The sequence below is a fragment of the Nerophis ophidion genome, linkage group LG17, assembly GCF_033978795.1.
Source record: "Nerophis ophidion isolate RoL-2023_Sa linkage group LG17, RoL_Noph_v1.0, whole genome shotgun sequence".
Classification (NCBI taxonomy): domain Eukaryota; kingdom Metazoa; phylum Chordata; class Actinopteri; order Syngnathiformes; family Syngnathidae; genus Nerophis; species Nerophis ophidion.
In genome coordinates, this window is record NC_084627.1 from 33,848,643 (window position 1) to 33,876,275 (window position 27,633).

General features: G+C 39.4%; 1 protein-coding gene across 1 annotated transcript; it reads left to right on the plus strand.

Annotated features, from left to right (window-relative positions):
- The first annotated feature begins 6,325 nt into the window (after positions 1–6,325).
- Positions 6,326–23,629, plus strand: ntmt1 (N-terminal Xaa-Pro-Lys N-methyltransferase 1). Its single transcript, XM_061876781.1, has 4 exons — positions 6,326–6,474; positions 14,578–14,734; positions 18,498–18,750; positions 23,171–23,629. Exons 2-4 carry the CDS (start codon positions 14,579–14,581, stop codon positions 23,425–23,427), a joined length of 666 nt encoding a protein of 221 aa, XP_061732765.1. The 5' UTR covers positions 6,326–6,474; position 14,578; the 3' UTR covers positions 23,428–23,629.
- The last annotated feature ends 4,004 nt before the right edge of the window (positions 23,630–27,633 follow it).

Sequence of the window (27,633 nt, forward strand, 5' to 3'; positions counted from 1 at the left end):
CATCTTGGCTACGTAGCGAAGGGGGAGGATTCCAATTGCAATTCACCATTAAAAAGCAGAGGAGAAGAAGTTGTTGAAGCAAGTAAATTTGTGGCTACGCTGTCAACATTTATACAGGACATACTTGCTGATGTCTACTGACTATTTGAAGTTTTTCAGTTCATTTTGTCAATGGTGTTGATCAACCTTAATATAAATATTGTTATTGCTATGCTTAGAGATGTTTGTGATATTGTATCATGCCCGACAAGCACTCTTTCACGTCTCAATATTAGGACGGGCAAGTAAAAAAACACTTCCCAATACATTGCAGTGGAATGTTACTGCCATTATTACTAACAAGGTGGATAAATCATCTATCTGCTATTTTACAAGATTATCTATCTATAAACAATCAGTGGCGTGTGTGATCAGCATTGTGTTTTTGACTCTTTTGTTTTGCCAGCCACATAAATGAAGTTAAAGTAAGTAATATAGTTCCAATGAGACTTTTTCTAATGTCATTTAGAGTAAAGCTCTATACTGCCATCCAGTGGTTTGGTCAGGAAACGTCAACACACGTTGAAGGACAGTCAACAGTCGACCTTTAAGAAACCGCTTCATTTATAATGACCCATGTATTCCACAGGGTCGTCTCTCAAATCAGGACAACATAAGACACAAAAATGAGTTAAAAGTATACATCAAAATGATTCAAATTATAATGTATCCATCCATCCATTTTCTACCGCTTATTCCCTTTGGGGTCGCTGGGGGCGCTGGTGCCTATCTCAGCTACAATCGGGCGGAAGGCAGGGTACAAAATACAATTATAATGTAAATAAATATTAAAATAAACATTAAAATTAGGATTAACATGCATTGCAAAAGACAAAAATAAAGGCTTAGAACGTTTTTGTATATATATATATCCATCCATTTCTACCGCTTATTCCCTTTCGGGGTCGCGGGGGGGGCGCTGGCGCCTATCTCAGCTACGATATATATATATATATATATATATATATATATATATATATATATATATATATATATATATATATATATATATATATATATAGGGCCAGCACACATAGACAGACAACATTTACACTCACATTCATAAACTAGGGCCCGTTTTGTGTTGCCAATCAACCTATCCCCAGGTGCATGTCTTTGGAGGTGGGAGGAAGCCGGAGTACCCGGAGGGAACCCACGCAGTTACGGGGAGAACATGCAAACTCCACACAGAAAGATCCCGATCCCGGGATTGAACTCAGGACTCTCAGGATCTTTGTATTGTGAGGCACATGCACTAACCCAGGCCTAGGCAATTATTTTGACTAAGGGGCCACATTTAGAGAAAAAATGTGTCTGAGGGCCGGCATATCTATTTTTACGAACACTTATACAAACATTACAATGATGTCTGATTGAATGCTAAAAAAGTTATGACAGACAGCCTTAAAAAAAATGGAATGGAATTTTACATTTTTCTATCAAGGATAAAAGACTGAATATTGACAAAATATTAACGTCACACCCCCTTTCGATCGACATATTTTGTAATCAAGTGAAACGCAACAAAAATGCAACAAACAGTGAAATATGAACATGAAGGGTACAAAATAAACCCACCTACGATCTGATATAAAGTATCACTAAACTTTAGAACTTTGTTGTGAAAATCTACTTCCGCGTCTGTGGAAACGCTTCCCGCCCACACTACTTGGTGCCTCGTCTGAGCTGCTGTAACATAGATGACCATAGTAACTCATTAGATGACCATAGTAACTCATTAGATGACCATACACGCAGATTCCAAGCATTGAAATACTTTGTATAGTTCAAGACTTACGGTCATTAGAAAACATCACTGCACATCATAATGGCAGCTACATTTTCCATCTTAAAGATGTAAAAAAAATATTTGGGAATGTCTGGCGGGCCAAATTGAAAACCTTAGCGGGCCACATGTGGCCCCCCGCATTAATTTGCCCGGGTCTGCACTAACCCCCGTTCTACCGTGCATAATCCAAATATTCGAATTGATAACAGTTTTAATTTTGTGTAATTAATCGTAATTATCATACAAGTTATGGCTTCTTTATTAATGGATTATTAATTAAAAAAATATTCCTCTGCACAAATCCATACTGTTGCTCAAGGACTGTCAACAAAAGACGGGCAGGATTAATATATTTAGTGAAGTGAATTACAGTATATTTATATAGCGCTTTTTCTCTAGTGACTCAAAGCGCTTTACATAGTGAAACCCAATATCTAATTTTTACATTTAAACCAGTGTGGGCGACACTGGGAGCAGGTGGATAAAGTGTCTTGCCCAAGGACACAATGGCAGTGACTAGGGTGGCGGAAGCGGGGATCAAGCCCGCAACCTTCAAGTTGCTGGCATGGCCGCTCTACCAACCGAGCTATACCGCCCGAAAATAATACAGTAATAATATATTTAACTGTTTTACCAACCGGTAGGAGGCCACGGGGAAGACCCAGGACATGTTGGGAAGACTAAAGGCCTACTGAAATGATATTTTCTTTTTCAAACGGGGATAGCAGGTCCATTCTATGTGTCATACTTGATCATTTCGCGATATTGCTATATTTTTGCTGAAAGGATTTAGTAGAGAACATCCACGATAAAGTTTGCAACTTTCGGTGCTAAGACAAAAGCCCTGCCTCTACAGGAAGTAGCAGACGATGACGTCACAGGTTTGACAGCTCCTCACATATTCACATTGTTTTTAATGGGAGCCTCCAACAAAAAGTGCTATTCGGACCGAGAAAACGACGATTTCCCCATTAATTTGAGCAAGGATGAAAGATTTGTGGCTGAGGATATTGATAGCGAGGGACTATAAAAAAAAAAAATAATATAGTGAAAAAAAAAGGCGATTACATTGGGAGCGATTCAGATGTTTTTAGACATATTTACTAGGATAATTCTGGGAAATCCCTTATCTTTCTATTGTGTTGCTAGTGTTTTAATGAGTTAAATAGTACCTGATAGTCGGAGGGGTGTGTCCACGGGTGTGTTGACGCCAGTGTCTGAGGGAAGTCACGGCAGCTGCATGGACGGCCCAAGCACCGCAGATCTCCGGTAAGAGGTGACTTTTTACCACAATTTTCTCACCGAAACCTGCCGAATGACCAGTGGTTGGGAACCATGTTCGCTTGACCGCTCTGATCAATAGTAAAGCTTCACCTCCGGGAATTTTAAACAAGAAAACACCATGTGTTTGTGTGGCTAAAGGCTAAAGCTTCCCAACTCCATCTTTCTACTTTGACTTCTCCATTATTAATTGAACAAATTGCAAAAGATTCAGCAACACAGATGTCCAGAATACTGTGTAATTGCACGATGAAAAGAGACGACTTTTAGCCGCAAGTGGTGCTGGACTAATAAGCCCCCTCCAACTCGAGACGTCACACGCACGCGTCATCATTCCGCGACGTTTTCAACAAGAAACTCCTCGGGAAATTTAAAATTGGAATTTAGTAAACTAAACCGGCCGTATTGGCATGTGTTGCAATGTTAATGTTTCATCAATATATAAACTATCAGACTGCGTGGTCGGTAGTAGTGGGTTTCAGTAGGCCTCCTGGCTGGCCTGGGAACGCCTAGGGATCCCCGGGAGGAGCTGGATGAAGTGGCTGGGGAGGCTGCTGCCCCCGCGACCCGGCCTCGGATAAGCAGAAGAAGATGGATGGATAGATGTTTTAGTAATAGTTATAGTTATAGTTATAGCACAGTTTACCAAGTTAAATTATTTGTGTCTTCATCCTTTTTGTCTAATGATATTCTGAATCTGATTATACAATTTAAAGGCCTACTGAAATTAGATTTTCTTACTTAAACGGGGATAGCAGGTCCATTCTATGTGTCATACTTGATCATTTCGCGATATTGCCATATTTCTGCTGAAAGGATTTAGTAAAGAACATCGACGATAAAGTTTGCAACTTTTGGTTGCTAATTGTCTGCTACTGGAAGTAGCAGACAATGCGCGTGACGTCACTGGTTGTAGAGCTCCTCACATCCTCACGTTGTTTACAATCATAGCCACCAGCAGCGAGAGCGATTCGGACCGAGAAAGCGACGATTTCCCCATTAATTTGAGCGAGGATGAAAGATTCATGGATGAGGATAGTGAGAGTGAAGGACTTGAAACAAAATAAAAATAAAGGCGAGGGCAGTGAGAGCGATTCAGATGTTATTAGACCCATTTACAAAGAAAATTCATGAAAATCCCTTATCTGCTTATTGTGTTACTAGTGTTTTAGTGAGATTATATGGTACCTGAAAGTCGGAGGGGTGTGGCCACGAGTGTGGTGACCGCCAGTGTCTCCAGTGGGAGGAGGTAATTGTCCGCAGCTGCAGGAGGACGCAAGCTCAGCTCATGTCTACGGTAAGAGCCGACTTATTAGCACAATTTTCTCACCGAAACCTGTGGTCGGGAACCATGTTCGCTTGAACGCTCTGTTCCATAGTAAAGATTCACCTTCGGGAATTTTAAACAGGGAAACACCGGCTGTGTTTGTGTTGCTAAAGGCAGCTGTAATACACCGCTTCCCACCTCCATCTTTCTTCTTTGACTTCTCCATTATTAATTGAACAAATTGCAAAAGATTCAGCATCACAGATGTCCAGAATACTGTGTAATTATGCGATTAAAGCAGACTACTTATAGCTTGGATCGGGCTGGAAGAACATGTCCGCTACAACCGATGTGGTCACGCGCACGCATCATCATACGCGTCATTATACCGCAACGTTTTCAACAGGATACTTTGCTGGAAATTTAAAATTCCAATTTAGTAAACTAAAAAGGCCGTATTGGCATGTGTTGCAATGTTAATATTTCATCATTGATATATAAACTATCAGACTGCGTGGTCGGTAGTAGTGGGTTTCAGTAGGCCTCCCGGCTTGCCTGGGAACGCCTCGGAATCCCACGGGAGGAGCTGGATAAAGTGGCTGGGGAGAGGGAAGTCTGGGCTTCCCTACTTAGGCTGCTGCCCCCGCGACCCGACCTCGGATAAGCAGAAGAAGATGGATGGATGGATGTTTCAGTAATAGTTATAGTTATAGCACAGTCTATAAAGTTAAATTATTTGTGTCTTAAACCATTTTGTTGATAATGATATTCTGATTATGATTATACAATTTAAAGGCCTACTGAAACCCACTACAACCCACCACGCAGTCTGATAGTTTATATATCAATGATGAAATATTAACATTGCAAAACATGCCAATACGGCCTTTTTAGTTTACTAAATTGCAATTTTAAATTTCCCGGGAGTTTTTTCTTGAAAACGTTGCGTAATGATGACGTGTACGCCTGACGTCACGGGCTGTTAGGGAATATGAGCGCTGCGCACACACACAGTTAAAAGTCGTCTGCTTTAACCGCATAACTACACAGTATTTTGGAGATCTGTGTTGCTGAATCCTTTGCAATTTGTTCAATTAATATTGGAGAAGTCAAAGTACAAAGAAAGGAGTTGGGAAGCTTTAGCCTTTAGCCACACAAACACACGGTGTTTCCTTGTTTAAAATTCACGGAGGTGAAACTTTACTATGGATCACAGCGAACATGGATCCCAACCGAATGTCAACAAGCAGGTTTCGGTGACAAAATTGTGGTAAAAAGTCGCTTCTTACCGGATATCAGCTGAGCTTGTGCCGCCCATACAGCTGACGTCGACTTCCCTGAGACACTGCGCGTCAACACACACGTGGACGTACACCTCCGACTATCAGGTACTGTTAAACTCACTAAAACACTACAACACAATAGAAAGATAAGGGATTTCCCAGAATTATCCTAGTAAATGTGTCTGAAAACATCTGAATCCGTCCCAATGCAATCGCGTTTTTTTTTTTTCTAGTCCGTCGTTATCAATATCCTCAACACGAATCTTTCATCCTTGCTCAAGTTAATGGGGAAATTGTCGTTTTCTCGGTCCAAAGAGCTGTTTTTGTTGGAGGCTCCCATTGAAATCAATGTGAATATGTGAGGAGCCATCAACATGTGACGTCATCGTCTGTGACTTCCGGTAGAGGCAGGGCTTTTCTGTTGGCACCGAAAGTTGCGAACTTTATCGTGGATGTTCTCTACTAAATCCTTTCAGCAAAAATATGGCAATATCGCGAAATTATCAAGTATGACACATAGAATGGACCTGCTATCCCCGTTTAAATAAGAAAATCTCATTTCAGTAGGCCTTTAATGCTTGTGGAGAAACTCTTTGGCTGGCATTCCACGAAATAAATGACAATGATTTGGAAGCATGCAGTCTCCAAAAATAGCCAGGAGGGGGCGACCTCGTTCCCGCTCTGTGGTTGAACAGCAACCAAATAAGGAAATGACGTTGAGCACACGCCGCCATGGTCCGAAATAGAAAGTGATGCAGGCGCCCGGCAGGCACGACGTGGGTTAAAGAAGGTTCAGGGCCTCCAAGTGGTATAAGGTACATGTTGTTTTTGTTCCCGTAAATGTGAAATTGAAATATCTAATTGTTTGAATGGACGCAGTTTACGAGCTAACTAATGGCCGAACGAGCAAGGTTCCTTAAAGTCAAGGAGTGGTTTCATGTGGTCTGTCAGCACTCGTGGGCTTTAAAGTTCCTGACGACTTTATGACAAGGAATTGGAAGCTTTAGTTTAATGTTTGCAATTGTTGAGGTTCAATCCACTGTGTACTTTTTCAAGTAAGTCGCATCAAGTGGTCGTTGTGTGATTATTACCACTACATAAAGTACACTTGTCTTCTTCACTTTCTAGTAATCTCCAATAAAATACCAGCATAAATGGCAAAAGAAAAACGTGTAAATGATCACTTATTAGCAATGTGTATTTATTTTTTTTCTCGCTCTCTTTTTTTTTTATTTTTTACAAATTAAGCAAAGTAACTTTTCCTTTTTTTTAACAACAGTAATAAATGGTAAATGGGTTACACTTGTAAAGCGCTTTTCTACATTCAAGGTAGGGCTGGGCGATATACGCGATATATCGCGGTTTTGTCTCTGTGCGGAAAATGACTATATCGTAATATTCGAGTATACATTCTCACGCAGTTGCTTTTAGCTGCGGGCGTTACACTACGGGCTCTTCCCACTCCTTCTTGTGTCTTCTCACAAAGTGTAAGTGCAGGTTCTTACACATGTCACATACTCAGGCATGTGACTTTTCCGTCTAAAGTCGGAATTCCGTCTTTTTTAATCTCGGGGGAAAGTAAGTGTCGACCAATCAACTACGGCGTAATATAATATTACGCCATATTTGATAGGTTGATATGTTCCTTGTGACCAATCAGGACATCTGTTATGAATGATGACGTTATTACCGCCATTTTCCAAATGTAAACAATGTCGGTTCTCGAGAGAAAGGACGCTTCATGAGTAAAATAAATTGATAAACATGTCAAAAATAAGTTTCAAGGGGACTGGATGGAATGGGAAATCACTGATACTGTAGGGAAGAAGGAAGTTAGGACTTTGTTCGGCGATTTTATTCGGAATATTGATCGTCCCGGAAAAGTTTTGTGCACGTGGTGTCATGATAATATTGACTATTGATCACAAAGTTTCAAGGCTTTGGAAGTACATGCGAAATGCCAAAAACATATGAAACAACTTGAAGCAAGGAAAACAAACTTTTCACTAGCTGGTACTTTTGGATGTCAACCGAAAGTGAGCAAACCTTACGGACTTCATCCTTTGTTTACATCGACAACTGCCGTGGACATGAGAGGAAAGATCCACCCAAATAACCCACTTCAGTTGCAGACAGGGTAGTTAATAATGAGGTAAGCTTAAAAATATTTGCTTGTGAAATATGCACATTTGTTTTAAATATTAACCAATTATTGCTTTGCGAAATATAAATGTTTTTTTTTTAAATAAAAAGCCATGTGAAAATATATTATGAAATTACAGAAATTCAAAGAGTCGCATTATTGATTCCAGTTAACAATTTATTTGAAATACATTTGCATATAATACTAGAGGCAGAAGTTGGCAGTGAAATCCAAAAAAGAAGCTACAAAAGCAGAGACCAAAAGGAAAATGCAGGCTGCTCAGAAATTTGCAAGGAAAGCTCATGTTAGGGTTCTCCGAGCAAGTAAATGTGTGAAGTGAACTGAAGTAATGTGGTAATACTGTAAATAAACTGTGGATAATAACACTGATCAATGTGACACCCGTGGATGTGAAATGAACTCAAGATGTAAATATTAGTGACTAACTACTGTTGGGACTGAACCATATACAGTGATCCATTAGGATAATTGGGGTATGTATGTTCTATTAATGTTTTCATGTCTTTAAACACTAAAATATTTTCTTCAAATGGTGCTGTCTTTGTTCATTTTAGCTGTTAAATTGGTGAAAAACCAGGAGCTTCGGGGGCCGCTGCCCACCTTGTCCCCCCACCAGGGCACCTCCCTGGACCTGGCTGGGGGCATTCGTCCCCCAGACCCCCGGAAATGTTTTCAGTCTTTTTCATTGTGGTCAAATCACATACCTGCATACTGTCGCGTCATACGTCACATACGTATACGCCCTCGCCCAGCAGAGCAGTAGCAGCATGGCTAACGTTAGCCGTGATGCTAGCTGAGTGTTGCGAAGGTGCGAAAGAAGATGCGAATCTGGTAACAAATGAAGGAAAAATTAATTACCAAGAAAAACAGCACGGGGTCCATCGTCTGGCGGTGGTTCGGCTTCAAGTGGGAATATGTCGAATAGACAACTTTAATTTGTCAAGTGTGGGGCACAAGCGTTTCTACCAAAAGTAGCATAACTGCTAATATGTAGCATCATTTGAAAAGTCACCTGCTAATAACTCTAATAAATACGTTTTTGTAAATTGACTTAGTTGTGATTTCCCTCTCTGCATGAAAGTTTAAAATGAGCATATATGAATGCAGTATGAACAATAATATTTTAATGTAGACACAAATAATCATCATTCTGCTGTGATTATATCTATCAAGTGTTCATTCAAGGCTAAAGCAAAATACAGATATATATATCGTATATCGCGATATGGCCTAAAAATATTGCGATATTAAAAAAAGGCCATATCGCCCAGCCCTGCTTCAAAGTACTCAAAGCGCTTTGACACTATTTCCACATTCACACACTGATGGCGGGAGGTGTCATGCAAGGCCCTAACCATGACCCATCAGGAGCAAGGGTGAAGTGTCTTGCTCAAGGACACAACAAACGTGACGAGGTTGGTAGAAGGTGGGGATCGAACCAGGAACCCCCAGGTTGCTGGCACGGCCACTCTCCCAACGGTACCATGCCTTCCCCAATTCGTATTCTTTCCTACACACTGCTTGTGTGACGCAGGGTATCTTATATGTTCGGTGTAAGGCTAGGCAATATAGCGATATACTCCATGTATAATGGGTTGGACTCTGTGCGATACAGAAAATGACTATTTCGTGATATTGGAGTATACATTCTCACGCAGTTGCTTTTAGCTGCGGGAATTACACTACATGCGTTTCCCACTCCTTCTTGTCTCTCCTTCTCACAGAGACGCAAACCAAGCGCATTTTCTGACATACATCACATACTGTCACGCGTGCAACGTCATACGCTCTCGCGGAGCAGACAGGTAGCGACATGGTAACATTGGCTGTGATGCTAACGGTGAGGTGCGAGTGTTAATACGAGAGAGAGAAAGTGTGAATCTGGTAACAAATGGAGATAGCGTTAATTACCAAGAAAAACAGTACAGGGCCCATCGTCTGGCGGTGGTTTGGCTTCAAGCGGGAATATGTTCAACATTTATGCGGCAAAAGCGTTGCTACAAAAAGTAGCAGCCCTGCTAATGTAGCATCATTTGAAAAGAGTGCTTGAAACTGCATGTCAACATCTCGGCTGGTGCCACACCAACAAAATGCCGAACCAACAATTTCCAGATCAACATATGAAAAAAAAAAAGTCAACAACTGAAGGAGATAACGTCCGCATGAACCTATTATGCAGCTCATTTTTATTTGGCACTTATTAAAATATCTTGTGTGACATCATGCACAAAAGTGCACTTTATTTGTTTTAAACTATTGTAGTTGCGTTCTGTACAAAAAGTACACTTTAATTTAGTCTTTTTTTTGATCTGTCACCCTAGTGACATCATTCACAAAACTGCACTTATAGCTTGTTTTAAAATTTCTCTGACAATCTTGCACTTTCTGTTTTGGAAATGTTATGAATGTTTGTGCCACTGCTTAATAACTGTTCAATAAATACACTTTTGGTAAGTTGACTTATTTGTGATTTCTTTCTCTGCGTGAAAGTTTGAAATGAGCATATATTAATGCAGTATGAAGAAGAATGTTTTAATGTAGACACATAGAATCATCTTACTGCTGTGATTATATGCATCAAGTGTTCATTCAAGGCTAAGGCAAAATATCGAGATATATATGATGTATCTTGACACGGCCTCAAAATATTGAGATGTTAATAAAAGGCCATATCGCCCAACCCTAGTTTGGTGTATTATGTTCAGTCAAATTTAATGCCTATTAGATGGAGTTTTCCACTGTGACATGTTTCGAACGTGATCTGTAGTGTTCCTTAGAAGGGTCACCTGTCCCCACAAAATAGGATTTTGGAGTGCTCGTTCGTTTTGCCAAATTAAGCGTTAGAGTGCAACAATGACATCGATTGGTTGCGTGTGAACGGCATAACAGTGTAACAACCTGACAGTTACAGTTTGTGTAGTGTTGGAGTTGTCCGTCTGTTTTGTGGCCATGAATGCATCGCTGGCTGAATTGAGTGTGTGCGTTTTTGGCACAAATGAAAGCGAGAGAGTGGCTGCTGTCAATAAGATCTATAATTGGTTTGTTTTGTTGTGATTATGGCAGAAAGTCATAGTTTTGCTAGATATTAGTTTTGTTGCTGATGTTGTTTCTTGTGGTTACGGCCGAGAGTAATCAGATTTGTTTAATAAAATTATTGTTTTTGGCGACTTGTCCAGCGTGTACGCCGCCTTCTGCCCGAATGCAGCTAAGATACGCTCCAGCGACCCCGAAAGGGACAAGCAGTAGAATATAGATGGATGTTTACACAAACCACATCCTTCCCCTCCTTAAAATGTCTCAGCAGACGTCGTCATTGTTTTCTGTTGTAACAACTTATCACCTGTCATATTTGCTTTGAACATGGTACCAAAAATGTTATGTCCTTATTTTGTTTGCCATTTTTAGATTTTGTGCGCCACATACATTTTCTGTGCACGTGGGAGAGCTGAGCAGTGCGCTCCTTCGAGGGAACATTGCAGATAACTGATATTTTGAGCCAGTAGTAATTTGCAGTAAAAGTTAGCTGAAGATGAATATAACACAACATTAGTTAACAGCTGGATAAGGCTTTAAGTTGTTTTTTAACTTTTTTTAGGAAATGTAGGGCCAGTAGCAACATATTTTTTGCGGCGCAATATTGTGGTTAATTTAGCACCAACAAACTTCAAGGGAGATTACGTATGTCTAATGCTGCGGGTCAGGGGAGCATCAACTTTTGCATTTCAAAGTATAGGAAATCCCCTGGGAAAATGGTTAAAAATACAGAGATTTTTCAAAGCAGAAAAAAAATTGGTGGCGCAGTGGTTAGTGCTCGTGTGTAACAGCGAGCATGTGTGCGTTTGCAGACCCCTCTGTGACTGCATGGGTTCTCTCGGGTAGGGCTGAGCGTATATATGATTGTAATCGATCGTGATTAATTTGAGTTTGTTCACAGTGTTAGCAAATATTAAAGGCCTACTGAAATGATATTTTCTTATTTAAGCGGGGATAGCAGGTCCATTCTATGTGTCATACTTGATCATTAAGCTATATGTATTCTGCAAAAATGAAAATAGCTTAAGTTGTACCGATTTATAAGACTGGAGACAAACACCAATATACAAAATATATACCTGTTTCTTTACTTTTACAATTTTCTACAGTCATTAAAAAACAGAAATTTCATGAACAAAAAATAAATACTGGTTGAGTACCAATATGAATACACAGCTACCAATTCAACATTGATGGCTTTAATCGAAATTACAGAGGAAATAACCATTGAAATATTTGGTAAATAGTTTGCACTGGCAGTGTTTATGGATCTAACTAAAGCTTTTGAAAAAATTATTCACAATATTTTAATCAAAAAATTAGAACGGTATGGCATCAGAGGGTTGGTCTTAAACTGGATAAGAAACTACTTAACCAACAGGAAGCAATACATGAAGCTCAGTGAACACACGTCTACAACACTAAATATAGCCTGTGGCGTACCACAGGGATCGATACTGGGACCAAAATGGTTTAATCTTTCTATAAAGGACATTCGAAAAGTTAGAAAAGATTTAGAATTAATATTATTCACAGACAGTACTATGTTTTGTTAAGGAGAAAACACACAAGTTAATACAAAAAATAGCAGAAAAAATGAACACATTAAAAAGATGGTTTGACAAAAACAGACTATCCTTAAGCCTTAGTAAAACTAGAATAATGCTATTCGGTAACAGTAGAAGAGAAAGTCCAACACAAATACAAATATATGAAATAGACATTTAAAGAGTAAACGAAATCAGGTGTAGGTGTAAAGATTGATGATAAAATGAACTGGAAATCTCAAATAAAAGATATACAACATAAGGTGGCAAAACGACATCAATAATGAATAAAGCTAAATATGTATTGGACCAAAAATCACTTCATAGTCTTTACTGCTCATTCGTGTTACCATATCTGAGTTATTGTGTAGAAATATGGGGAAATAACTACAAAAGTATACTTCAGTCACTAATCGTGTTACAAAAAAGATCAGTGAGGATTATACATAATGTTGGACATAGGGAAAACTTAAACCCTTTATTTATTGAGTCAAAAATATTGAAATTATACAATATAGTGAATTTGACAACAGCTAAATTTATGCAAAAAGAAAATTATAACCTGCTACCCAAAAACATACAACAATTCTTCTCCACAAAAGATGAGAAATATAACTTTTGAGAAAAAATTAATTTAAAACATTTTTATGCACGTACAACACTTATAACCTTTAGTGTATCAGCATGTGGAATTGCATTCTGGAATAGATGAAGTAAAGAAATCAAAGTGTGTACTAATATGATCCAATTTAAAAAATGTTCAAACCCAAGATTTTTCCAAAGTGCAAAGAAGAAAAAACATGATAAACATTCCTAAACTTATTGATAATCTTATTTATCTCACAGTGACTTGCGGTGAACTATACACCAGGTGAGGCATGGATACTTTTGGAGGGTTTTTTTTCTTCTTTTTTTTTTAATCTAAATTCATATTAACAGGTCTAGCCATTGTTGATTTAGGTTGCACATTAGAATAACAGGAAAACGAAGGGAGTAATTTGCTTTCATAAAAACGTTATAATGATATTATGGTTCGACAAATTGGTCCAAAAAGTATTTGACAAAGTTGTTATAAATACTTTTTGGTCCCATTTTCTTTTAACAAAATAAATCAAGTATTGTGAGTGTATCTTACCTTTCTCTATTTGTACCTGAAGCAGCAATAACACCCACAAACGCTTGCTTACTCTAATAAAAATGGCATTTTTGTTTTAAATACAGTTTAAAAAAGAAAAAAGGCTGGCTTCCGCTGGAGAGACATGTGTCTGCTAGCTTTAGCGCCCCCATTTCTCCCAGTGTGGGAACAATACATCTCCCCCTACTTTGAGACAGAGTTACCTTTTCCCCGTGGCATCAAGCACGCGCCCCCTTTCACGCACACGCTCAAAACACTTTGTGTGTAGCCGTGGAGGCACCACCTGTGTCTGCCTCACTTCTGGTCTGCTGCGTTATTTTGATCAGGAAACACAGAATTTATGCGATTTTGACCATGGAAATTATCCAAATATACAGGAACCACACCAAAATCACATAGAAAGCATAGACCAAAAGAGAAATATTCAAACTTATTTTATTACTCTGTTTTTTGAACATCTCATAGTTAAGCCTTTTACCCTTCCTAGTGGCATGGTGAGGCACTGCCTCACTTGCCTCCCCTGACAGCACGTCACTGCTATCACCATATGAGATACAACTAACTCCACTAATTATTTATGTATTTATTTTAATGTTATTATTTATGGAGTAAATTGAGAACAGGAAGTGAACAAAAGTGTTAGCAATTGCTATGTAATGGAAAAGGGGTAGGAGTAAATACACTTTGCTTCTTCTTACTCCTTTTCGAACATGTTGAACAGAGAAACTAAAAATTGTGATGTATCGTGTTGTAATTGTATGCCTGTTCGAAATAAACTCCAAACCAAAGGTCTGTATTATCGTTCGTTGAAAATAATATATTCAAATGTGAAGGTGTACTCACGTTTATGAAAACGGAATATATTTATGTTTGGTAGCTGTGTTGTTGCTATGTTCCTTAGTGGTGAAGGATGCTATCTTGAAGCCTGAGATTGTTGTTCCAACAGAACGGGTGACATGAGATTGTTGTTCCAACAGAATGGGTGACTTGAGATTGTTGTTCCAACAGAATGGGTGACTTGATATTGTTCTTCCAACAGAATGGGTGACATATCAGGAGAGCCCAGTTTCTACTCCAATGCTGAGGGCTATTGGAAGGACGTTCCCCCTACTGTGGACGGCATGCTTGGAGGCTACGGAAGCATCTCCAGCATCGATATCAATGGTTCCAAGGCCTTCCTTCGCAAGTTCCTGGGTGTAAGAAAATGTCACTAGGACAACACATTGACCCTATGATTGCAGTTGCGCATGCTAGTTTGTTTGTGTGTGCTTCTATTTCTACATGGAAACTTGTGTATCCATTCTTTTTCAGTTACAGTACAGGCCAAAAGTTTGGACATACTTTCTCATTCAATGCATTGTCTTTATTTTTATGACAATTGTAGATTGTCCCTGAAGGCATCACAACTATGAATGAACACATGTGGAGTTATGTACACAACACAAAAAGGTGAAATAACTGAAAACATGTTTTATATTCTACTTTCTTCAAAATAGCCACCCTTTTCTCTGATTAGTTTTTCGCACACTTTTGGCGTTCTCTCGATGAACTTCAAGAGGTAGTCACCGAAAATGGTTTTCACTTCACAAGTGTCATAGTTTTAATGCTTTCAGTGACAATCTTTAATGTAAATAGTCTTGAAAATTAAGAAAACACATTGAAATGAGAAGGTGTGTCCAAACTTTTGGCCTTTACTGTAGATTTGTTTATAGTCTACCATTTAGCTCAAAAGATCAAGAAAGTAGTCGTATGTCAGCCCTGCTAGGATGGTTCTTTGTGTTGAGGCCAGCAGTTTGTCTTGTTCCTCACCAAACCTGTTTAATGTCATTCTGTCAGCGTTTACTTTCTAGGTACTTTCTAGATAAAAGTCAAGAAGTAGATTAGCACTACTTGGGCCTGCTCAGAAATCTTTTGAACTGGATTTATTCCATAGTACAGACCAAGTATGTTTAGTCACAGAAGCTATAAAGCCATATGTAGAATAGAGACAAATGTTTTTATTTTTCACTTAATTTATTGATTTTGAAATAATTAGATTTATGAGGTGGGAACTTGTCCAGGGCTACCTGAATGCAGCTGAGATAGGCTCCAGCACCCCCGCTACCCTGAAAGGGACAAGCGGCAGGAAATGGATGAATGGACTTGTCCAAGGTGTACCCCGCCTTTCGCCCGAATTCAGCTAGGGTAGGCTCCCGAACGGGACAAGCGGGAGAAAATGGATGGATATATTTATATTCTGATACTGTTTAATATATATATATATATATATATTTTTTTTTTTTTTTTTAATTGTATACATGTTTTACCTATTAATTTGCATTACAATTGTTGTTCTATTCTTTGATCCAGTATAAGTATGTTTTGTGAGTCACAGAGGTAAATAGAAATCAAATTTTATTTTTAACCTAATTTATTATTGTTAATATATCCGTATTTATATTCTGATGCTGTATAATATATTATTTTTTAATTAATTGCGTAACATTTTTTAACTATTGCATGTCAATTAAAAGTAGTTTAGATTCTTTAGTCCAAAAAAGTATATTTAGTGATTCTGTAAAACCATGTATAGTATAAATTGATAAATGTTTTATTTCTTTTTCAACTAGAGATTAGAATTAATTTTGTATTTATCATTATATAAACAATTACAATTGATTTATTCTTTTATAAATAATGAAGTGAACTGAACTGAAATTTATTTATATTGTGGTTTTCTCTAATGACTTAAAAGCGCTTTACATAATGAAACCCATTATTTAAGTTACATTTAAAGCAGTTTGGGTGACAGTCCAGACAGGTGAGTATAGTATCTTGCCCAAGGACACAACGGCAGTGACTAGGATGGCGGAAGCAGGGATCGAACCTGGAATCTCAAGTTACTGCGTGCCACGCACTTGTGTATTATTTAATTCAGTAATAATTTATTATAGATAAAAACATTTTCTCTAATGTACTGTTTGTGTATCATATATCCAGACAACCCAAGGTAACCCTGTATAATATTAGGAGCCTTGACACATAGGCAGTAGTAGTAGGGGGTGGTATGGCGTAGTGGGTAGAGCGACCGTGCCAGAAACCTGAAGTTTACAGGTTCGCTCCCCGCCTCTTGACATCCAAATTGCTGCCATTGTGTCCTTGGGCAGCACACTTCACTCTTTCCCCCAGTGCCACTCACACTGGTGAATGAGTGATGAATGAATGAAAGGTGGTGGTCGGAGGGTCCGTAAGCACAAACTGGCAGCCTCGCTTCCATCAGACTACCCAAGGGCAGCTGTGGCTACAAATGTAGCTTACCACCACCAGGTGTGAATGAATGATGGGTTCCCACTTCTCTGTGAGCGCTTTGAGGAACTAATAAGAGAAAAGCGCAATATAAAATCTAATCCATTATTATTATTATTATTATTAGGCACATATGCATATTCAATTATAAATATGAATAATTAATTAAAGATTTTTACATTTAAATGTTTGCAATTATTTAAGATAAATAAATAATATATAGGTAAGTCTATATTTGTTAATAGTATGATTTATACATTGTAAAATATATTTTATTTATGATAAATATTAATGAAAAGATGCATATTTTATTAATTAAATGAACATTTTATAATGCATGTATATTATTAACTCTGGAAATGTACATATTTAATTTATTATAAATCAATCAAACATGTTTTGAATATATATTCATTTTAATATAGAGTCGTCCCTTGCCACATAGCGCTTCAAAGTTGGAGGCTTCACGCGCAGATGTTTTTTTTTTGTGCATATTCTTCCTATTCTTTTCCTAAATTTAGCATAACACTCGCCAATTGTAATAAAAATAACAATACTATGGTAGTATGGGCCACTGAATGAGAACAAACCAATCATATGTGCAGTTCAGTATTGTAGCCACTGATTGGATCAGCCTCAGGCAGCATTACTACCGTATTTTTCGGAGTATAAGTCGCCCCGGAGTATAAGTCGCACCTGCCGAAAATTCTTAATAAAGAAGGAAAAAAACATATATAAGTCAGACTGGAGTATAAATCGCATTTTTTGGGGAAATTTATTTGATGAAATCCAACACCAAGAATAGACATTTGAAAGGCAATTTAAAATAAATAAAGAATAGTGAACAACAGGCTGAATAAGTGTACGTTATATGACGCATAGATAATCAAGTGAGAAGGTGCCTGGTATGTTAACGTAACATATTATGGTAAGAGTCATTCAAATAACTATAACATATAGAACAGGCTATACGTTTACCAAACAATCTGTCACTCCTAATCGCTAAATCCCATGAAATCTTATACGTCTAGTCTCTTACGTGAATGAGCTAAATAATCCATCCATCCATTTTCTACCGCTTATTCCCTTTCGGGGTTTGAGGGGGGCGCTGGCGCCTATCTCAGCTACAATCGGGCGGAAGGCGGGGTACACCCTGGACAAGTCGCCACCTCATCGCAGGACCAACACAGATAGACAGACAACATTCACACTCACATTCACACACTAGGGCCAATTTAGTGTTGCCAATCAACCTATCCCCAGGTGCATGTCTTTGGGCTAAATAATAGTATTTAATATTTTACGGTAATGTATTAATAGTTTCACACATAAGTCGGCCCCGAGTATAAGTCGCACCTTAGGCCAAACTATGAAAAAAACTGCGATTTATAGTCCGAAAAATAGGGTATATTGGATCAAGCGTAAAGGTTACTATTTGGGTGGAATTTTATGTCTTGAGGGCTCTCATAACATAAAAACCTTATTTAGTTCTGCGTTTATGCAGAAATTCATTTACCACGCTCAGATCATGACAAACGAGGGATGACTGTATAGCAATTACAAAATAATATGTAGTTTGTAATAAAAGTAATGATGTCATGAATTTGTTTCCTTATTAATTAATTGTTAAATAAATGGCACTTGTATTTTGCTAAATGATGGTTGCTGCTGCAGGAAGGCGAGGGGAAGACGAACGCAGGCTGCGCTTTAGACTGCGGCGCCGGCATCGGGAGGATCTCCAAACGTTTGCTGCTGCCTCTCTTCAAGACGGTGGACCTGGTGGACGTGACGCAGGAGTTCCTGGACAAAGCAAAGACATACCTCGGGGAGGACGCCAAGAGAGTGGGCAACTTCTTCTGCATTGGCCTACAGGACTTCGTACCAGAGAGTGGACGCTACGACGTCATCTGGATACAGTGGGTGATTGGTGAGTCATGTATGGACACTTGATTAGGGACTTGTTAATGAACTCTGATTCAGTTTTAGAATAGAATAGAATAGAGTTTTATTGTCATTATTGCAATGAACAGGTTCAAACAACAACAAAATTGGAGCAGCTCCTCCTAAGGTGCATATACAATATGGTAGTATAAATAGTAAAAAAAAAAAGATAGAGATGACAGATGTATCTATGTATATGTATATGTATCCACACAGATGCATATCTGCATGCATATGAATACATATACACACATACATAAAACATTATTGCACATTGTAGTCCGAAAAAACATTTAAACATCACACATGAGGACATGATGGACATATTGTGCTCACTCAGTGCCTGTTTAATGCTACTATGGCTCTTGGGTAAAAGCTATTTTTTAGTCTATTGGTGCTCGCTTTTAGCACCCTGTAGCGTCTGCCTGAGGGTAGCAGTTCCAGGTGGCTGTGCCCGGGGTGGAATGGGTCTTTCAGGATGCTCTGTGCTTTCCTGAGACAGCGGGAGCTGTACAGGTCAGCCAGGGGGGGGAGGGGGCATCCGATTAACTTCTGGGCGGTCTTTATGACTCTCTGGAGCGCCGTTCTCTCTGCGGCCGTGCAGCTGCTGAACCACACGCAGATGCAGTAGGTCAGGATGCTCTCAATGGAGCACCGGTAGAAGGACACCAGCAGTTCCTGTGAGAGGTGGTTGTTCCTGAGTATTCTCAGGAAGTGCATTCTCTGGTGTGCCTTCTTGATGGTAGCCGTGGTGTTGGTGCTCCAGGATAGGTCGTCGGCCAGGTGGACTCCCAGGGAGCGGAAGTCGGAGACCCTCTCCACACAGTCACCACTGATGATCAGGGGCAGGATGTCTGTTTTTTTCCTCCTGAAGTCTATGACCAGTTCCTTGGTCTTGGAGGTATTCAGGGCCAGGTTGTTGACTTTGCACCAATCCGACAGCTTCTCCACCTCATCCCGATATGCAGCCTCGTCTCCCTCCGAGATGAGCCCCACTACGGTGGTGTCATCCGCAAATTTGATGATGGAGATGCTGGAGTGGGCAGGTGTGCAGTCGTATGTGTAGATGGAGTAGAGAAGGGGGCTCAGCACGCAGCCTTGTGGAGAGCCGGTACTGAGGTGCAGGCTTGATGACATGTGGCGACCCAACTGCACCCTCTTGGGGCGGTTGGATAAGAAGTCCTTAATCCACATGCAGATGGAGTTCGGGAGACCCAGGTCTGACAGTTTGGACACCAGGTAACATTGTCAGATTATTACAACTACAGTATATACCATGTCGAGCTGGCTGTGTACAAACAAAACCTGAAATGTGGGCTAATAAGAATAATGTGTCACGATTGGTTAAGATTAGGGCAAAAAATTAGGGACAGGCCAATCAGAGGCAAGCTAGAGTGGGTCATCAGACCAGGAAAGGAAATCACACAGACATCCGAAATGATGACAAGAGAGGGAATATCCAAGAGGGCGATTTATATATTAAAAAAACTACTGGAAGATGGCAGAGGGATTCTCTTCTTTAGATTTTTCTTTAAGCGATGTAGACGACGTCCAGGAAACCCACAATGCGTCTACTTGGCCACACTTGGACAAATGTATGCGTCTGGATAATACAATGCCCGAAACATTCATTTTAGTTGTTTACCATATACGCCCAAATCAAAACTGCTCTCGACATGGAAGACGTGGAATATACATTTAAGATCACACATGATTGTGGCAGACGTGATGACTTTAGCTACAGTATAGCCCAAAGGTCCTCAAACATTTTGACTCGGGGGGGGGGGGGCAGTCTGTATCTACGTATATATGTGTGTATATATTAGGGCTGGGCGACATATTGATATACTCGATATATCGCAGGTTTTGTGCGATATAGAAAATGACTATATTGTGATATTCGAGTATACGTTCTCACACAGTTGCTTTTAGCTGCTGGCATTACACTACAGGCTCTTCTCACTTTCTTGTCTCTCCTTACAGACAGAAAGCGCACATTCTTACATTTGTCACATATGTATACGCCCTCGCGGAGCATAGAGGTAGCGGCACGGGTAACGTTAGCTGTGGTGCGAGTGGTAATACGAGAGAGAGAAGGTGCCAATCTGGTAACAAATGAAAGAATAATTAATTCCCAAGAAAAACATTAGGGGGTCCATCGTCTGGCGGTGGTTTGGCTTCAAGTGGGAATATGTCAAACAGACAACCATAATTTGTCAAGTGTGGGGTAAAGCGTTGCTACAAAAAGTAGCATTACTGCTAATATGTAGCATCATTTGAAAAGTCACCTGCTAGATCAGAGTGATTACGCCGCATGTCAACATCTCCATTCCGTGCCACACCACCAAAATGCCAAGGCAACCATTTCCACATCCACACCTTATGAAAAAAATAGTCAAAAACAGGAGATAACGTCCGCAATAACCTACCACATAGTGATTTGATTTCCTATTATGCAGCTCATTTTTATTTGACAGTTATTGAGATAACTTGTGTGACATCATGCACAAAAGTGCACTTTTTATTTTTTTTAACTATTGTAGTGGCGTTCTGTACAAAAAGTGCGCCTTAATTTAGTGTTGTTTTGATATGTCATTTTAGTGACATCATGCACAAAAGTGCACTCAGAGCTTTGTTTTAAAATGTCTCTAACAATCTTGCACTTTGTTTTGAAATAACATGAATATTTTGCTACTGCTTAGTAACTATTTAATAAATACAGTTTGGCTAAATTGACTTAGTTGTGATTTCCTTCTCTGCATGAAAGTTTAAAAGTAGCATATATTACTGCAGTATGAAGAAGAATGTTTTAATGTAGACACATAGAATCATCATACTGCTGTGATTATATGCATCAAGTGTTCATTCAAGGCTAAGGCAAAATATGGAGATATATATCGTGTATCGTGACATGGCCTAAAAATATCGAGATATTAAAAAAAGGCCATATCCCAGCCCTAGTATATATATACAATACATATGTATATATATTCCTCAGGCAATAAATGACTGATCTGCGGCGCGAGCGCGATGATGTCACGTTATTGATCGGTAAAATGCATTGTAGAGGTTGCCCTCTAGTGGGTTCTTCAGACCTCCACACACTGCCAGGAGTGCCAGGAATTCTGGGTATAACACTGTTTTATTTTTATATTATAGTGCAAAGTATTTTGCTTTCCAGCAAACTGTCTTTCTCTCCTGCGTCCTTTCAGCAGCACCTCCAACTCCGACTACTCGTCTTATCACGACTGCTGCTAATAAAGGCGACAGGTGATTAGATAACAAGGCCCACCTGCGCCATCTACGCACCTGTCGCTGTTTTCGAGGCCGGTCTTGGCAACATCCCGTTCTGTGGCAGGCCCGCACACCACACCCCCCTCCACATGCATTTTTATACAATAGGATTTGCCTAAGCGGCTAGGAAGCACAGAGTAACAAGCGGTAAAAAAAAAAAGACAGGTTTTAAAAAATAATATTTTTAGAAATAAATCATTATTATTTATTTATTTATTTACTTATTACCTTGGGACTTCCGTATCCGGCTGAGTGGCCGTAGTTTGGGGACCACTGATACAGCCTGTCTAAATGCTAAATTTCATTTTCATTGGTGTTTTTTAGAACAAGACAGTAGCTAACATTTTGTTCATGATTTCTACTGTTTATATTTTGACATTGAGTAGTTGAATCATTTTGAAACAAACAACATGACTGCAAGATGTTTGTTATTTCATGCTATGAATCACAAATGGCTATTCAGATAAAGGAAGTTAGCTCATAGAATAAACATCGTTTGTTCTCTTTATGATTTTTGCATGTGGAGAGGCAGTCAAAGAGACAGAAATTGACTATAAAATCAAAGGCAGACCCCCGGCTTATTTTCAGACTTTCTTTTTAAAAGTTGAAATCACCTACCTGATTGTAAAAATACGATTCTGTGACCAAATTTGAGGTATTTTCTTTAATCGTGATTATTGAAATTCAAGAGTGTAATTATTTGATTAGAACAATTCATGATTTGACAGCCCTACTTTTAATAAACTTTTAGACTTCCTTTTTATTGTCATTCAAATTTGAACTTTACAGTTCGGATAAGAACTAAATTTTGTTGCATTAGCTCATGGTAGTGCAGGATAAAAGAGCAATAAGGTGCAGATATAAATAAATAGATTACCGTACAGAAAAATATATTGCACTTTTGCATATGCATCCACCTTCATGGATGTATGTTATATTGTCTTTATATTCCAATCAGTTAATCCATTTTGGGGGGAATTGAGGGGAGTAAATAAATAAATATCTGATTTGTTTGTCATATATAATATAAAAGCAATTGTACAAATGGATGCATTTTCGACTGCTCAAGAAAACTCCCCATTTATGGGCAGATGTTTGATTTGTTCTCACAGGCCACCTGACTGACGACCACCTGGTGGAATTCCTGCGGCGCTGCCAGAAGGCTCTGCGGCCCAACGGGCTGGTCATCATCAAGGACAACGTGTCTTACCAGGGTGTGGTCCCAGACGAGGTGGACAGCAGCGTGTGTCGAGACCTGGGAATAGTCCGCCGCCTGGTGGCCAGAGCGGGCCTGAGCGTGGTCTTCGAGGAACAACAAGTGAACTTCCCCAAGGAGATCTACCACGTCCACACTCTGGCCCTCCAATAAGACTCGCTAATATTCATAAACCTTCGTCATCGGTTTTATTTATTTTCAACACATTTTTTAACCATTAACTTTACGGAAGCAGAAAGTTTTCTGTCTGGAAGCTTAAATGTCACCCAAGTGTATTTTAGTCCGGCCTGAATGTGTTTCACAAGACTGCACCAAGGAGGCGCTACCAGCTCCAATAAAAAGCACACTGACTGTCTCTGCAGGTACTTTTTATCTGCTGCTTGTGTACACTTTGAATACTACTACCTCTATAATAACATGAAAATGCAAACCCCAAAACCAGTGAAGTTGGGACCTTGTGTAATTAGTAAATGAAAACAGAATACAATGATTTGCAAATCCTTTTCAACCTATATTCAATTGAATCGACTGCAAAGACAAGATAACGGCACTTAACGTTCAAACTGAGAAACCTAACTTTTTTTCTTCAAATAATCATTAACTTAGAATTTAAAGACAGCAACACATTGCAAAAAAGTCGGCACAAGGGCATTTTTATCACTGTGTTACATGGCCTTTCCTTTTAACAATACTGTAAACGTTTGGGAACTTATGTGATCAATTTTTGAAGCTTTTCTGGTGGAATTTCCCCATTCTTGCTTGATATACAGCTTAAGTTTTTCAAATCTCCGTTGTGGTACTTTAGGCTTCATATTGCGCCACACATTTTCAATGGGAGACAGGTCTGGACTACATGCAGGCCAGTCTAGTACCCACACTCTTTTATTACAAAGCCACGCTGTTGTAACATGTGTCTTGGTGAAATAAGCAGGGGCGTCCATGATTACGGGGCTTGGATGGTAACATATGTTGCTCCAAAACCTTTATGTACTTTCAGCATTTGTGGTGCCTTCAAAGATGTGTAAGTTACCCATGCCTTGGGCACTAATACACCCCCATACCATCACAGATACTGGCTTTTGGACTTACTTCCTAGAACAGTCCGGATGGTTATTTTTCTCTTTGGTTTGGAGGACACGACGTCCACAGTTTCCAAAAACAATTTGAAATGTGGACTCATCAGACCACAGAACACTTTTACACTTTGCATCAGTCCATCTTCGATAAACTTGGGCCCAGCGAAGCCGGCGGCGTATCTGGGTGTTGTTGATAAATGGCTTTCGCTTTGCATAGTAGAGTTTTAACTTGCACTTACAGATGTAGCGACAAACTAGTTACTGACAGTGGTTTTCTGAATTGTTCCCGAGCCCAGGTGAGGATATCCTTTACACACTGACGTCACCTTTTTATGCATCACTGCCTGAGGAATTGATGGTCAGTAATATCGTCGCTTACGTGCAGTGATTTCTCCAGATTATCTGAACCTTTGATGATATTACAGACCTCAGATGGTGAAATCCCTTAATTCCTTGCAATAGCTCGTTGAGAAATGTTGTTTTTGAACTGTTCGACAATTTCTCAAGCATTTGTTCACAACATGGTGACCCTCGCCATATCCTTGTTTGTGAATGACTGAGCATTTCATGGAAGCTGCTTTTATACCCAATCATGGCACCCGCCTGTTCCCAATTAGCCTGTTCACCTTTGGAATGTTTCAAATAAGTTTTTGATGAGCATTACTCAACTTTATCAATCTTTTTTGCCACTTGGGCCAGCTTTTTGGAAACATGTTGCAGGCATCAAATTCCAAATGAGCTAATATTTGCAAAAAAATAAGGTTTATCAGTTTATATATTAAATATCTTGTCTTTTAAGTCTATTCAATTGAACATAGGTTGAAAAGGATTTGCAAATCATTATATTCTGTTTTTTTATTTACGATTTACATAATGTGCCAACCTCACTGGTTTTGGGTTTTGTACATGCATTGGCAATGAGTCCCGACCTGAGCCTGTTGGCAAGCTGTGGCACATAGCGCTGGCGAGGACTGTGCACAGTGGCCCAGTCGACGGTATAAGTCACCAATATAAGATTTTGGTAATAAAAATAATGAATCTCTGGCAAAAGCAGTCCTAGCTAGTTTTAGGCCCTGGGTGATTTCCCCCCTCCCCTCAAGTTGGGAACTTGTCCATTATATTCTTACCAGTGACTTAGCAGGGGAAGAAGTTTGCATTGAATTTCATTTCATTCATTACCCAAAATGGGGCCCCTTACAGTTCGTAACATAAACAAATCTATTTTAACCTATTATTTTTTGTATGTATTGTGTGCGTTTCTAAATGTGTTCATCAAACATTTTTGTTTTTAAAATATTATACTTTATTTCATTTAAAAGATTGTGATGTATGGCTTAAGTTTAGGATTATTGTATGCAGGGGCGGTTCTAGGCATGCTTATATGAGGGGGCAGTCAGAAATGTGAAGGGGGCATCATGTGTACACATCATGCTCCAGCACTTTTTTTTCTGTGCTTATAGTAACAATGCTTTCTTCATTGAAATGGGTCTTTAGCTATGTGTCCAACCCCAACCTGGAGTAGTGGATAGCACTTTGTCAGGCCTCTATACCTTCAGATATGTCCAACTTGGGTGTCCCACCTGAAGACTAAGCTCCTGCTGGTATAGCTCTTACGGTCACTGAGGCACGCAAGCCCCCTGACCACAATAAGGTGGCAATCCCTCAGGGGGGGAAACTGAAAAATAAAAATAAATGAATAAAATAAAATAAAACATCCTTCATCCAGATTTGATCAACCAACAACATAACATTTATCCTAACTGGATGGCCTAACTCTCAAATAAATTTTGACCCAAAGTAGAACTTCACACACTACAGTCAATATTTACAAAACTGAAAGGTAGTCTGATGAATAATGATAAAAAAGAATCTCAAACTATCATTGCTACTACTAAATGCAGGAGCAGGACTAGACTTTTTAAATGCTCTGAAAAATGGATGCATTACAGAGTATTAACTTTCTCTTTGTGAGCTGCTAGAAGCTGGAGCAGAAAATAAGTAAGCTTGAACAACAACAGAAATAACCCACTGTGATTACATGAAGAAAAACAACAACAGTACAGGACTACAGCCTGGGGCGGGGCTTTACGTAGGGGTCTGTCAGACACAGGTCACTTGTCTTCAGTTTGTCACATGCAGTGGACGTGGGCACTCATCTGGGCACAAAATGCATTCACTCCAATGTATGTGTGTTGCCCACTTGCTTGTAAATTGATGAAAATGGCTGTGTTTTTGTTTTTAGGTGTCTTGGTCATATCAAATGAAACTTATAATTAGTTTATTACAAAATGTAGATTAAAACATTAAAGGTTGACTATGTAGAATTACAAGAAAAACAACAGAAAAAGAATTCCAGCAGTCGATTGCCAGACCGTTGCTAAGTAAAACGGGCCGTTGCTAGGGACTCCGCTGTGAACAGAGGACAGCAGAGGACTGCTAAGCAGGTTTCATTTTTACCCTCATTAACAGCATCATAAATGACTTGTAGCTTGTTACAGGGACAGTGGAGGCTCTCTGCCTTCCAAACCACTGCTGCTCAGAGCCTCCGCTGTCACTGCTCTTGTCAAGTTGTCTAAAAATTAAAAAAAGGAACTCCGTAGCACCGAAAGTCCGCGACGATAAACGTGTTTATGACAGATAAGACTACACAAACACACCCATCCTAACAAGTATATGATAAATGTAGACAACTTTTCCTTTTCTTTTACTTTCATACTGCAACAGTGATTGGATGTTTACTGAGGGCTGAGGGGTGTGTGCGGGTGTGTGTCTGCTGCGCAGCCTGTGGAATGGTGAATACACGCACAGCGGAGGGAGGGATGAGAGGGAAGCCGACACTACTATATCGGGTGTGTCCCTTTTTCGGCGGATTTTTCCGCTAGTGCAGATAATTTTGTCAACTTGTAATGTAGTAATTTTGTGAGTTTATTAAAATTTGCTTTCTCAAATTTTTATTTGAGGGGGCAAGACATTTATTTAAGGGGGCTCTGCCCCCTCTCGCCCCTGCGTAGAGCCGGCCATGATTGTATGTATGATGCGTGTATAATATAAGTCTGCATTAGATTGATAGATAAATACTTTTTTGATTTTGTTTACGAGACGTAATTAAAAATAAAAAAAAAGACCAATCCTATTGAACGTGGAAATGGAAAGAAATCAACATCAGTGTGTAAAGGATATCACCACATGGGTTCAGAAACACTTCAGAAAACCACTGTCGGTAACAACGTCAGAGGCGGAACCAGGAAGCATGCCTCGCCGTGCGGGACTGTTTTGAGGCCAC

Bases quoted from the DNA above. Each gene is read 5' to 3' on its own strand.
- ntmt1 (XM_061876781.1), top strand. From the start codon at position 14,579: ATGGGTGACATATCAGGAGAGCCCAGTTTCTACTCCAATGCTGAGGGC. The intron at 14,735-18,497 runs GTAAGAAAATGT...TTGCTGCTGCAG, and splicing joins TCCTTCGCAAGTTCCTGGGT to GAAGGCGAGGGGAAGACGAA. The intron at 18,751-23,170 runs GTGAGTCATGTA...TTGTTCTCACAG, and splicing joins CTGGATACAGTGGGTGATTG to GCCACCTGACTGACGACCAC.